This window comes from Microcebus murinus, chromosome 1 (genome assembly GCF_040939455.1).
Source record: "Microcebus murinus isolate Inina chromosome 1, M.murinus_Inina_mat1.0, whole genome shotgun sequence".
NCBI lineage: Eukaryota > Metazoa > Chordata > Mammalia > Primates > Cheirogaleidae > Microcebus > Microcebus murinus.
This window is the reverse complement of record NC_134104.1, coordinates 67595364-67609731: the sequence shown is the minus strand read 5'-3', so window position 1 is coordinate 67609731 and position 14368 is coordinate 67595364. Positions and strand designations below refer to the sequence as shown.

The 14368-nt window shown below is 39.2% G+C and overlaps 2 protein-coding genes across 15 annotated transcripts in view; one reads left to right on the top strand and one right to left on the bottom strand.

The window, feature by feature from the left end:
- Window positions 1–11593, top strand: part of LRCH3 (leucine rich repeats and calponin homology domain containing 3) — a 118728-nt gene extending 107135 nt beyond the window's left edge. For 7 of the 12 annotated variants that reach the window (XM_012780401.2, XM_012780406.2, XM_012780405.2 and 4 more), the window contains one exon: window positions 4214–7321. In XM_012780401.2, coding sequence (XP_012635855.1) covers window positions 4214–4414 — 201 coding nt within the window. In that variant the 3' untranslated portion in view covers window positions 4415–7321. Of the gene's footprint in view, window positions 1–4213 lie in introns of all 12 variants that reach the window. The other 5 variants (XM_012780409.2, XM_012780407.2, XM_076002435.1 and 2 more) reach the window with 1 other exon arrangement.
- DRC9 (dynein regulatory complex subunit 9) overlaps window positions 11586–14368 on the bottom strand; it is a 68669-nt gene continuing 65886 nt past the window's right edge. For all 3 annotated transcript variants that reach the window (XM_012780414.2, XM_012780413.3, XM_012780416.2), the window contains exon 11: window positions 11586–13677. In XM_012780414.2, coding sequence (XP_012635868.1) covers window positions 13546–13677 — 132 coding nt within the window. In that variant the 3' untranslated portion in view covers window positions 11586–13545. The remainder of the gene's footprint in view (window positions 13678–14368) is intronic.

Here is a 14368-nt window from a genome sequence, read left to right as displayed (position 1 = left end):
GACTTGTCTACAATAAAATCTATCTTGGCCGGGCGTGGTAGCTCACGCCTGTAATCCTAGCACCTGGGAGGCCCAGGTGGGCGGATTGCTCAAGGTCAGGAGTTCGAAACCAGCCTGAGCAAGAGCGAGACCCCATCTCTACTATAAATAGAAAGAAATTAATTGACCAACTAATATATGTAGAAAAAATTAGCCGGGCATGGTGGTGCATGCCTGTAGTCCCAGCTACTTGGGAGACTGAGGCAGCAGGATTGCTTGAGCTCAGGAGTTTGAGGTTGCTGTGAGCTAGGCTGACGCCATGGCACTCACTCTAGCCAGGGCAACAAAGGGAGACTCTGTCTCAAAAAAAAAATAAAATAAAAAATCTATCTTTCAAAATAAGTGTATCTCAGATTGAGAATGATACAGTTAGCTTCAGTTTAACATATGCTTTAATACTTTTAAAAATATTAATTTTGGGCCCACAAGGTGGCTCCCCCTGTAATCCTAGCACTCTGGGAGGCCGAGATGGGAGGATCGCTTGAGGTCAGCAGTTCGACACTCACCTGAGCAAGAGCGAGACCCCTTCTATACCAAAAATAGAAAAAATTAGCCAGGTGTGGGTAGCACACACCTGTAGTCCCAGCTACTTCGGAGGCAGCAGGATCACTTGAACCCAGAACTTCTCTCAAAGTTAAGGCCTTGTTCCCGTGACTTTCATGACAATGACTCTCTTTACCCAGTTCAGCATACCTCTTTCTAACTAACCAGGAGTTGACAAGTGAGGCCACAGCATCACTTGTCCAATGAGCAACCTTATCTTTCAGCTTTCACATGTTACAAAGTGTAAGAGAAAGAGTCCAGTTTCATAGAGCATCTGCATTAGTCAGCATGAATTCCCATGATTGTTTTTCTTCTTTTATTAAGTAGTTCATTCCACTGTTTATTTTTCATTTTTCTTTTGCTATTTTTTTCTTTTTTTAACCTGAGTTATAAAATAAACTGAAATTTAGGCTAAGCATAGTGGCTCACCCCTGTAATCCCAGCACTTTGGGAAGCTGAGGCAGGAGGATCACTTGAGCCCAGGAGTTCAAGACCAGCCTGGGCAACATAGTGAGACACCATCTCTACAAAAAATTTAAAAATTAGCCAGACATGGTGGCACACACCAGCAGTTCTAGCTACTCCGGAGGCTAAGGCAAGAGAATAACTGGAGCCCAGGAGTTTGAGGTTGCAGTGAGCCATGACTGCACCACTGCATCCCAGCCTGGGCAACAGAGCAAGACCCTGTCTTTTTTTATTAAAAAAAACAAAACAAAACACAAAAAACCCTGAAATTTACATGAAGTGTAGTTAGCAAAGACCTTTTTGTTTCTATGGACAAATTCAAAGCAAATCTTTCATTCAAAGCCAATGAAAGATTTGTTTTGAATTTGTCCCCAGCTAGAGTACAGTAGTATCATCATAGCACACTGCAATCGTAAATTCCTGAATTCAAGCAATGCTCTCCCTTAGCCTCCCAAGTAACTGGGACTATAGGCATGCACCAGTATGCCTGGCTATTTTTTTATTTTTTCTACTTTAGACAGAATCTCGCTGTTGCTCAGGCTGGTCTCAAGCAATCCTCCCACCTCTGCTTCCCAAAGTGCTGGGATTACAGGTGTGAGCCACCATACCGAGCTGCAAATTTTTCATTTGTATATCATATTGTTTTATAAAGGCTGGTCATCTTTTGAACAAATCATTATTAAACATTTTAAGAGAGGATTTAAAATATGATTTCTAAAGAAATAACACACATTTTCTAATAGTCATATGTGCACATTAACATTCAGTTCCTTCCCTTCTGCATACTGAAGATGTTCCTACTTACACAAACATAGTCAGTACTTGCTCTAGTTCTATACCACAATAATGTCTTTGGATAAGACAGTGTGGCATAGGTTGGTACAGAAACTAGGAATCACAGCAAAGATCTGCGTGATCAGAGAGGCACTTTACACAGAATTGCAAAAAACGGCTCCACAGAAGTAAGACATGCTGACTTAGCCTATGTCAAAACCTATTATCAGCTATTACAGTCATTTTACCTGTCCACTGGGCTTTACAGAATCATCATCTCTCTTAGATTTAAAGTCCCTGCACTGGAATTCTTTCAGAATGTTCCTGCCATTAGTCAGTGTGCTCTAAAACATGCATTTAAGCCAGCATTTGCCATGCCGTAGTTAATGGTATTTATTATGGGCCAGCCTGCTCCTGTTCCTACCAGAGCTGTGCTATTTGAAAGCAGGTACAGAGACAGGAAAAAATACAGTTGTAAAAGACTGAGTCTTTTTCCAGAGTGGTTAGACTGGGGATCTTAACACATCCTTCCTCCTTCTCCGCTACCACAAAGAGGAAATGGACATTCCACAGAGTCCACCTCTTCTCCCTTCTGCCTTCCACCCAAGTCCCTACCATCACCACCACTAACAGTTTTAGATGGGTTCCTATTTATGCTGCTACTTCTGCTAAAAAAGTAGTCATCTGCCTAGAACAAAGTTAAGGAAAATGAATAAATACACAAATCTGGCTGAGCACAATGGCTCACGCTGTAATCCCAGCACTTTGGGAGGCCAAGGCAAGATGATCATTTGAGCCCAGGAGTTGATACCAGCCTGGGCAACAGAGCGAGACCCTGTCTCTACAAAAATTACAAAATTAGCCAGGCATAGTGGTGCACATCTTGTAGTCCTAGGTACTCGGGAGGCTGAGGCAGGAAGTTCACTTGAGCCCAGGCATTGTTCATTACAATGAGCTATGTTCAGGCCACTGCGCTCTAGTCTTGGCAACAGAGCTAGACACTATCTCTTAAAACACGGACTCACACTCTCTCTCTCTCTCTCTCTCTCTCTCTCTCTCTCTCTCTCTCTCTCTCCCTCTCCCTCTCCCTCTCCCTCTCCCTCTCCCTCTCCCTCTCCCTCTCCCTCTCCCTCTCCCTCTCCCTCTCCCTCTCCCTCTCCCTCTCCTCCTCTCTCCTCTCTCCTCTCTCCTCTCTCCTCCCTCCTCCTCTCTCTTTCTGTCTCTCCCCACACCCCTTGAAGTCTTAGGTTCAAATTATTCTCAATTCCCTCTATCTCCTCTTTTTCCTTTGTTCTCCCCTACTTCTGCTCATTTTAGCCTTTACCTAACCATTCCCACTTGTTCTGTTTGACTTGAAAAGAAAATTGTGGATGTAATAATGATTACTTTTGAAAATGTAAAACAGAAAACTTAACATTGTAAATATTAGTCAGATTCTATGCCTAGATAATATGTATAAAGGCAAACAATGTCCTTTCTTAGTATAACTTTTAAAGTGCTATACAAGTTAAAATATGAATGAAATACTAAAGAATAATTCAAGTATTAAAAACCTCTGATGAGGTTGGACAAGTGGGTATTCATTTTATTATTATGCTTTTATTAAATATGTTATGTTCAAAAAACTATATGGGTAATTAAAAACTTATTCGAGTCTAATATCTTATGTCCTACAGTTATTATATGTTATGTGTTAAAGAATATTTCCCTTTTATAAAGTCCAGAAATTGTTTTTATTTATTTATTTAATTTCTTTGTCTGTGAAATGGAGGGTCTGGATGATTTCTAAGGCCCCTTATAGCTCTACATTCATTTTGTACATACTAATGAACTGGACTTGGTTAAGATGGACTTTACCTGATTTTTAAGAGGAACACCAAATCATTTGGTACATTTGTTTTCTAGGTAGTAAATTTCCCCTGATTATTAGGCTTTCCTTATGCTTTGACCCTTCTTGATTTACCTGGCTTTCTCTGAAAACTTCCCTTCCCTCAGCGTGCCACAATTTTTGTCCTTGCTTTCTGATCTATCTGTGTTTTATTAATATGGAAGAATGAAGGTCAAGAAAGAGGTTCCTTCCTATAAGAGCTACTTTGAGCCCTCACACAACCTTAAAGCAATCCAGTTCTGTTAACTGTATCCTTAATGTTCATAGTAGTCACCAACAACTAAATTTTATTCTGCTATTTAGAAGCAAAATCAAGCTCAGAACAGAAGATCCTTTGTAGTTTTGGTTTTCAGCATGTTATTTTCATTCCTCATAATAAAAATGTTATAGGACATGTATCTTTGAATATGACAAATGATCATAATGAATTCTATACTCAAATCTGCATTTCTGATCCACTGACTTTGTTTTTCTGTTTTCCTTTCCTGCTTACACTTTGGACAGGACAATCTTTGTTCCCCTTCTGACATCCTTCAGCTAAACCTCAGCGTTAAAAGAACTGTTGAAACACTACTTTCTCTTGGGGCACATTCAGAAGAATCCAGTTTTGTCTCTCTGTCTCTCCAACTTTTGGGTTTTGTGGCATTTTACTGCACTTTGATGTTAACTCTCTGTATGCTTTATTACTGGATCTTCCCCCTCTAGCTGAAAGATTGCATTCCAGTGATTTTCCACCTCATTCCTGTGCTTGGTAAAGGAGGTTTGTTTCTTATCAGAATTATTTACATATGTGCTTTTTTCCTCCCTGGCCATCAAAGAGTTAACCAATAAAGTACATAAATCCGTTCCTTATAGGTACAGATGGGCAGCCCATCACATTAGTAAACATTTATGATTGCTTACAAAGAGTAAAAAACCAGCGTTTTTTCTCCTGGTCATTCATTCATTTTCCTGGCCTGTGGCTTTGTTTATCTTATGATAAATGCTGAAGCATTTTTACTAATATAATCCTGAACTTGTTCTTAGAAAATGACATGTAGAACTTTATTTCAAAGTGACACAGTAAAACCCCCACCTGGCCATTTTTCCATGCCTCAACACAACAAAAGTGTTGAAATTGTAAGTTGCTGAATGTTTTCAACAGCTGCTTATAAGGAAAATAGTTGTGCCTTTTTTGGTTTAGGGGGTAACTGGTCACTTAGATTTCTCCATTGAACTGTGTCCTGCAATACTGAGTTCTTCCTTTAATTGGTAGGCACGGGTCCATCTACGCATTTGTTGTCTAGATGTTTGGAAGGTATTGGCCATTTAATCTTAATAATTTTAATTTGGTCAGAATGTTCAAAGATCCTGTAGGTTCCCTAGACTGCTATTCTGAGCCCAATGTATATATTTAAAATAATACACAGCAAGCAAGCGATTTGGAGCTGACTTTTCAGGGTAGGTACCGGGCCACATTTACTATGTTTGTTATATTCAACTGAGACTCACTTCTAGAATTCTATTTAAAATTGTAATTTATGTCATTTTAAATATATTCAAACCATCTTAATAGATGAACTTGTATTTTATATGCTGTTACGATATTAGCAGGTAAAGTATTAGGCAGCAGTCTCTGTTCTGTACTAGAGACAATGTTGTCTGTCTCTTTCAGAATGCTTAGTAATTTAGCTGCTGGACATTAATGCATGAAACTACTTCTAATTGCAGTCAGATTCTAGTTCTCATAAATGGTGTTTCTGAACATTCAGGAATCTTCTAAACTGTTAACAATTGGACAATTGAACTCAAGTATGAAGGGAGATGGCAGTGAACATAATATCCTGTTGTAGAATTCAGCCTGAGGGTCTCATTGCTTTGGTTTTCTTCCATATTAAATGGGATAGTTATTTAACACATTAAGGGACTATTCCCTGTTAATGTTAAAACACTAAACACTGTGATGACGAAAACTCTGGTTTTCTATAATAGTAGTGCCTTCTAGCGTTTGGGAGTTTGGGTTTGTTGTATTTTTAAGATGTCTCTGAGTCCGTGATCATTCTCAGAGTTTTATGGAGATTTGTCCCTTTAAAAAAACACAAGCTTGTGTGCAGTTGAGAACACAAAGCATGCCCTCTAACCCAGCTGGAAGGTAAATGTACATCTAGAAAGCATAAGCCTCTGAGGAATGTCTAAACCACTGGGTTACACAGGTCACAGGGCACTACTGAGAAGAGATCAAGGAATCGGCCTTGGAGAAAATATGTCTCTTCCAAGAGAAAAACACCATGCAGATTCATTTTTAGTATAGTTAATCTATATTTGCAGTTATACTCAACGTATTTCTACAAAGTTGCTAGTTTTATTAGATCAAAAGATCAGTTGCCTTGTTTTATCAAAATAAGAATTAAATAAAAAGAAGCACAAGTACCAATAACTGCCTCAAAAATAAATACTTGTTATATTTTTCTTTTGTAACTGGTTTTATAAAACTTCCTAGTGACATAGTGAATGCCAATGAAAAATAGAGAAAACCTAGTATTGTCTCTACTAAATATGTATAATCTCTTTTTTAGTGGAACCAGAATGCTACTTTCTGTTTGTGAGAGCAATGTCTTTTCTTTCTGAATATTTAGTCTTAACAGAAAAACCAGTGATGACTGTCATTCTTAAGATTTGCCCACCAAAAAAATTAAAGGGGCACACAAGATGGATATATATAACTTCCTTAAGCAAGCATTGTAAAAGACTGTTCACATATTGGTAATTAAGATGTTCCTGATTAAACTCATGTAATAGTTCTTTAGCATAATTCAAGCCATTAAATACCAGGATATGAAATACTTTTTCAAATACAATTTCATTTTAATTCTGTAATTCAGATTTTTAACTAATTTAAACAGGGCCTTCCGTGAATTATTCGGAGTAAGGGGAAGGTTTTTAAATATATCTAAATCTCAAGAGCTCAGGATACACTGAGTTTCTTCCTGTGATCCTTGTCTGGTCTGTGAACCTGGTTCTCAGAGTCAGGATTGTAATACAGATTATAATACATCTCTTCTCATGCAGTCTGAGTTATATCATGAAACCATCTTGCATTCCTGTGACATGGAATTTACAAAGTGCTTTCTCCTGAAATGTTACATCTTTCAGTCTTGAGCCATTTGGTATCTTGGAACTGTTTTTGTTTTTCACCTATTTTATAGATCTGCATCGGTCATTTACTTAAATCAAGGATAAAGGATGTTGCTTTCACTCCACAGTATTCTGTTCTTCCTCTGTTTTATGTATAAATGTATACTACTTGTCAAATTTCCAATTTTCAAAATGGTCTGTGTGTACTTTTAGTTGTATTAATAAAATGATAGTGAGTGTCAGACACCATCTCTAAATCAGAGGTCTGTTTCCCAGGTACGGACTTGTCATATCTTAGTTGATTATTACCAAAGGGAAAAGAAGTGCTTATTTTTTTCTTTCAGTTCTATGATGTTCATACTATTTTCTCTTTTGTTTGTTTTTATTTTACATTGTCCCATTTCAGGAGCAATTATGTTTGCCTCTCCACATTTTAGAAGAGAAAGGTTTGAGCCAGGTTGCAGTGACGGTCCAGGCTCTCCTAGAACTTGCCCCACCCAAGCCACAGCAGCACCAGTTATCTGCTGTTTAAGGACTCCCAGGACCTTGGCGTTGGCCTAGCCAAAACAAGGAACAGGACAACGTGATTGCTGCTGCCCGATGTCTGCTTAAACAAAGCTCTTATGTGTTCTCAGAAGGGACTGTTTCCATGATTCCTGACAGGAATATTTTGCTTCATTTCTCCATTTTAGGGGAGGTTATATCCATTTCCATTGAATTTTTTTATGAAGACATAGTTGGTTTTCTCAAATGAAATATCTCTTATTACTGAGACCCCAACACCAAAGCCTAAACTGGCTGTGCTTTCCCAGAGAGCAGGCTTATTTCACATATCAAAAAGCATATCTTCTCAGGAAGATACTTGGCTCTCTTGAAGGCACAACATGTTATTATCATTACCTGTTCTCAAGACATCTACAGTGCACCGGTTTCTAAACTTGTTCATTCATTAGAATCTCCCGGAGCATTTGTTGAAATACAGATTTAGGCCAGGTGTGATGGTTCACACCTGTAATCAATCCCAGCAGTTTACGATGCTGAGGCAAGAGGATCACTGGAGTCCCAGAGTTTGAGGTTGCAGTGAGCTGTGATCGCACCACTATACTCCATCTTGGGTGACAGAGCAAGACCTTGTCTCCAAAAAAAAAAGATTTGCATTTGGTGGGGCTGGAATGTGGCCTAAGAATCTGCATTTTTAACACATTTCAGATATTTTTCATGTAGTGGAGACCACTGTTCCAAGATAGATATTTGTATGTTTTGTGGTATTTTTCCGCCACGTTTAAAATTAAGAGTTATATTGTGATGACTTGGACTGTTCTGTCAAAGGCAAAACAAAAATAATAAAGAAGGCCTAGATTTTGCACACTAAAACAGTGAAGCAGATATGGTCGTATTTAACCATGTCTGTACTGCGCTCATTGGCCGCAAAACCTTGTCCACAGCCGGCACTCACAGTCCACACGATAGTTTGTGCTGTGCATTGACAATGAATCCGTTTTGCTCTTGTATGATGAGGAAAGCTTTAAAGCACTGAAAGTTTGTTTTACTTTACAGGCAGCTTTACTTGTAATGTAAATCAGAATAGGTAACATATACATATATGTTTTCATTACATTATTTTTAAATGTTCCCAATTTTATTTTGATAAATGAAAAATTAGAAAAGTCGGCCGGGCATGGTGGCTCATGCCTGTAATCCTAGCACTCTGGGAGGCCGAGGCGGGCGGATCACTCGAGGTCAGGAGTTCAAAACCAGCTTGAGCAAGAGTGAGACCCTGTCTCTACTAAAAACAGAAAGAAGTTAATTGGCCAACTAATATATATAGAAAAAATTAGCCGGGTATGGTGGCGCATGCCTGTAGTCACAGCTACTTGGGAGGCTGAGGCAGAAGGATCGCTTGAGCCCAGGAGTTTGAGGTTGCTGTGAGCTAGGCTGACGCCATGGCACTCACTCTAGCCTGGGCAACAAAGCGAGACTCTGTCTCAAAAAAAAAAGGAAAAGTCATATCACAGCTGTCGGCTAAAGTCGACACTCGGTTTATCTGTGGCTGTCAACTATAGTCGACGCTCGTACTGAAGTGGTTAAGGCCCACGTTCTAGGCTTCCTTCCAACTCCAGTCCACCACTGCGTCATGTGTTTTTTGGTCGAGGATGGTCTCTGTATCATCCTGCTGTTACCTAAACATTATAAACAAGCACGCTTACACAGGTTCCAAATCCTTAAGCTGACATGTGATACTGTGTGACATCTGCATTGATTTCATTAAGCCACCCTCACCAGCACCACCACCCCACCACCAACGCTGCTCCAAGGACACCTGGACCTGCAGACACATTCCCTTCACAGCAGACATACGTCTAGCTCCCCAGCTAATGGAATGTATGACAACAGAGCAAAAGGGAATAAAGGAAAAGCCAACTTTCTTATATTTCTTTGAGGCTTCTGCCAGTTTCTGTGGCTAAATTAAAGCACTTATGGTATTTTAAAAACAGCTTCCTGTCTTTACATTGAGCTCACCCTCTGGCTCCACCACTAGTGCCTTACATACTCAATTGAGGGTGGAGTAAAAGGCCCAAGGGTTCACACACAAAGTCAGGAGCCTTTATTTAAGTTTAAACCACTAGAGTTTTTCTTCCCTTGTATTTGAAACCATTTAGTTATCAGTGTATTTTAGTTATCAGTGATATCTCTTGCCGTTCACTGCTTTTGTAAACCAAGTAAACAGAGTAAGGAAAGATACTAATTATCTAGGGTTTTTTTTGTAGTTGTTAACTGTTCTGGATTTTCTTTACCAGTGTGCGTTTGAGCATAATGTTATCCCTCTTTTTATCACATAAATGTAGCATCTAAAAGTAGTTTGGGGCTGGTCTGATGGTAGGTTATCAGAACTTGCTAATATTAGTGTCACTAAAGTTGGTATACAACCCCCTACTCCTAATTGGACTGGCTATAAAAAGAAAAATAAAAGTAGTTTGGGATAAAATCTTGTTGAGCGTCTGGCCAAAGTAATGTTTTCTTCCTAGTTCTTGCAGAGAAACAAGTTCATCAGAACTTTACCACTTTGTCCCAGTTTAAAACTGTATAACATAAAACATCTGAGGTCAAAGCCCAATCCTTCATGGTGTTCACAGAACAAAACTTAATTGTCGGCCGGGCGCAGTGGCTCATGCCTGTAATCCTAGCACTCTGGGAGGCCGAGGCGGGCGGATTGCTCGAGGTTGGGAGTTCGAAACCATCCTGAGCGAGACCCCGTCTCTACTAAAAATAGAAAGAAATTAATTGACCAACTAAAAATATATATACAAAAAACTAGCCGGGCATGGTGGCACATGCCTGTAGTCCCAGCTACTTGGGAGGCTGAGGCAGGAGGATCGTTTGAGCCCAGGAGTTTGAGGTTGCTGTGAGCTAGGCTGACACCACGGCACTCACTCTAGCCTGGGGAACAAAAGTGAGACTCTGTCTCAAAAAAAAAAAAAAAAACTTAATTGTCTTATAAGTGCTTAGAGCTGGACCCCCTTATATTTACAGTTCCAAACAGACCCACCAACCATGTAACGGTTTAGAATTTAGCTGTGTGTGTTTTTAAACTATAGGTATTTTTCCTTCTAGTCACCATTAAACTTCAGTATAATCTCCAAATTATATGCCATCAGAAATGGAAACTCAGCAAAGGACAGGACTGTTTTTAACATATTATGCAAGGAATAATTCCAGGAGACATTACATAATGCAATACTTGCAACATTTGCAAGTGATTTTCCCATAGAAATAAATGGAAATCTCAATTTATTTTAAAATATTTTGCACATAACATGAAACCTTATTAATGTGTTTTTATCAAACTAATTCAAATTTGTGTGTTGTTAGAAAAAAGTTGGTATAGTTTTGGTTGATAATGGAGGAAAAATATCAAATATATTGAATTTCTTTTCTATGTCAAGATGCAAAAAATAAGTCATGATGCATTTGTTGGAGAATTTTTCTATTCACTGCTTTTTATGTACCTTTTTTTTTAAAACTGGAAAGAACCAGTTCAATTTAACATTTAGCCTTCCTAGACTCTAGTGTAAGGTGATGATGACCTTGTGACAGTTCCCTCTGACCAGAAATAGTGACCTTCCCAACACTGAAAGTGTGAACAGGCTGTGAGTTCCCCCAACAGGGCAGGCCCCCTGCCACCTACAGAGATTTTATGTCTGCAGTTTCCAGGCTTTCAAACTCAACTCTGTTTAGCACTCCAACCCAATTTTCTCCTTTAATATGCAAGTCTGGAAACAACTCATGGGAGGAAGGGCCTTTGTATTTGGCTAGAATACAGAGTAGCAAAATGCTTAGTTGTAGGTCACTTTCTTTAATAGCTTTTCAAAATACAGCCTTACAGCTAATCAAGGAGTGTATGATTTCTCTTTCTACAGCTCAGCAGTGACTAATAATGTGTGACTATGCTGATGAGTCTCATGAATTTTTAAAAACTAAGCACTTAAATGGTTATAGAAATGAAGGAAACATGGATATTTAGAAGCCTTTTTATATACACATTGCAGTAATGGTTTACAGCAGATTTCATTTTATTTCTGAAAATGTGGTAAACATGTAATTACTAAAGGATTTTGTAAAACTGTCCTATAATTTGTATGTCTGTAAATATATTGCATAAGTTCTAAGTATAAATATGTCAATATCATGTATGTTATTTTAAATTGCCTATTTGCCACCTTACACCTTGATATTAAAATAAAAGCCAACACTTCAGTAGCATGTAATAAAGGCTGGTTTGGTTTTTGGCTTTTTGTTTTGCTGTTGTTCTAGAAACAGGGTCTCATTAAATATAATGAGGCGGGCCTTAAACTCCTAGCCTCAAGCGGCCTTCCTGCCTCAGCCTCCCAAGTAGCTTGGACAATAGGCGCATGCCACCATGCCCAGCTAATAAAGGCTGATTTGCAAATATTCATACCTTTGCATATTTCCCTTGGCAAAGATGAATCAAGGAATGGGTATCTGATTCCCTAAAGGAACATCAGTACTGGGTCTTCATAATAGGCCTTTGAAATCAAAATTTACTTTTTTAAGGAAGTACAGATAACAAGATTGCCCTGTATTTGGAATTAGATGGAGGCTTAATTCATGAGATGTATGTGATACATTAGGACAACTTTTCTCTCAGAAATTACCAGCTGTGCCATTGGGAAATCTTTAGCATCCCAAGACATTCTATTTTGCTTAAGGCAAGAATGACCTAGTGCTGGTTTATTCTTTTTTAGGAGAAGAAGGAGAATGACAAGACACTTAATCAGCTTTACTATGTGCCAGGTACAGGTTAGGTATTTTCAGGTACAGGTTAGGTATTTTCACATAACCTTATCTCTATTAGTCTTAACACCCCATAAAGTGGGAATTATTCAGTAAGCAAAGCAGCTATAGACCCTAGTGTCTCACTTGTCAAAAATATCTCCAAGCTAACCTTCAAGAGAATCTCTGTCCTCAACTTTACTATTTTTTAAATTGTATATTCTTACATCCCATTTCTGTATTGTATTTATAATTTGTATCCCTACCTATTTCCCAGAAAAGTCACTGAAGCAACTTATAATAGGATGTGTATTCCATGCCACCCTCCCCACCTCAATAAAACACTAAAGTGATGGCCAGGTGCAGTAGCTAATGCCTGTAATCCTAGTACTTTGTGGGGCTGAGGTGGGAGGATCACTTGAGGTCAGGAATTTGAGACCAGCCTATGCAACATAGACTCCCTTCTCTACAAAAAATAGAAAAATTAGCCAGGTGTAGTGGCACACACCTATAGTCCCAGCTACTTAGGAGGCTGAGGCAGGAGGGTCGTTCAAGCCCAAGAGTTTGAGGCTGTGGTGAGCTATGATGACACCACTGCACTTTAGCCCAGGCAACAGAGTGAGAACCTTGTCTTAAAAAAAAAGGCCAGCCACGGTGGCTCACACCTGTAATCCTAGCATTTTAGGATTGAGCTCAGGAGTTGGAGACCAGCTTGAGCAAGAGTAAAACCCCATCTCTACTAAAAATGAAAAAAATTAGCCAGCCGTGGTGGCATGCACCTGTAGTCCCAACTATTCAGGAGGCTGAGGCAGGAGGATTGCTTGAGTCCAGGAGTTTGAGGTTGCTGTAAGTTAGGCTGACGCCACAGCACTCTAGCCCAGGTCACAAAGCAAGCAAAATTCCGGCCCCCCACCCAAAGGAAACCACTAAAGTGATAATAAATCTAAATGGCAGGCAGGAACCAACATTGATTAAAATGTTACTAGGTATGTATTATGCTAGACACTTGATAAACATCATCTTGTAATTCTTTCTGAACACTTCACTTTTGCTCATAAGAGGTTGACAAATTGGATAAAATCAGAATCAGAGACATGAATTACTGAAGTTTTAATGCTTCGCTGTAACTAAGTCCATGAACTTTTTTCCAGTGAGAAAGAGCAAGAGGAATGTTCACAAGGCTACCAGAAACACTTCTTCCCACTAAAGTTCAAAATATGAGGATGCCCTAAATTGATGGTATAAACCGAATTCAGGGTTGGAAAACTAATATAACAGGCAAAGTGAAGGCAGCAGGCTTCCTCTGGGAATGTCAAATAAGAAACAACCTGTAGGTGAGTTATCTGTGATGGTACAAGATGCTTCATACTCCCTCCAAGTCCTCATTCCCATCTCCAGAACACCAGAGGAAAGTACAAACGATAACTTGGTCACTTCTTGCCTTTCCGCTTATCCTTGTCTTTGCCTTTACCTTTTGAATCCTTGCTATCTTCTCTTTCCTTAGGCAGTCTGAAAGTACCAATTTCCCTTCTTACTACAGTGCCTCGCCACCAGGACTGGAGCTGGAGGAGAAAGGAGGAGTGAGTACAACTTATAGTATACGTGACAAGCTGCGTTCTTTCCACCTAAAGGGATTGTCTGATAATGTAACTTCTGTCTGAAGAATGGTCTCTGTCTGGGACATGGAAGTGGCCAGGCCCCTTAATTGGTACAGTGATGCTCCCCTTTTGTGCGGGACCCAGAGCTTAAGCTCTGGACTCAAGAATGAAGTACTCAAGGAATAAAAATAAAAGGAATTGGAGTAGGCCAATTTTTCCTTCATACTTAGAGACCTGACTTCCATGTTCTATTCCCTTAATGAACATCTAGGTTCCCCATACCTAATAACTAGCTGATCCCAAAGTAAAGTAATGTTATTTACATAGGCCAAGGACAAAAGTACTCAGTCAAAAATGCACAAATAAACCTAGGTGACTTCAGTAGCTTCCTGGTGCATTTCATATCTTTAGTAATTGATTACAGGGTCAATTCTCTTCAAGAAAGAATTTAGATAGCTCTGTTGAATATCTTAGTTGTTAGATAACAACTGTTCTCAATACAGTCTAGGCTACTTTAAAATCAGACTAAGCCCTAAAGACTAGAAGCAAATCGACTAGTGAAAAGAAAATAGAAGTGGTCTTCAGCTAGACCTTATGTTTTTTCTCTAAACCTGGAATCCTGACAAATGGAGAATACCATAGAAATACTTGCTAT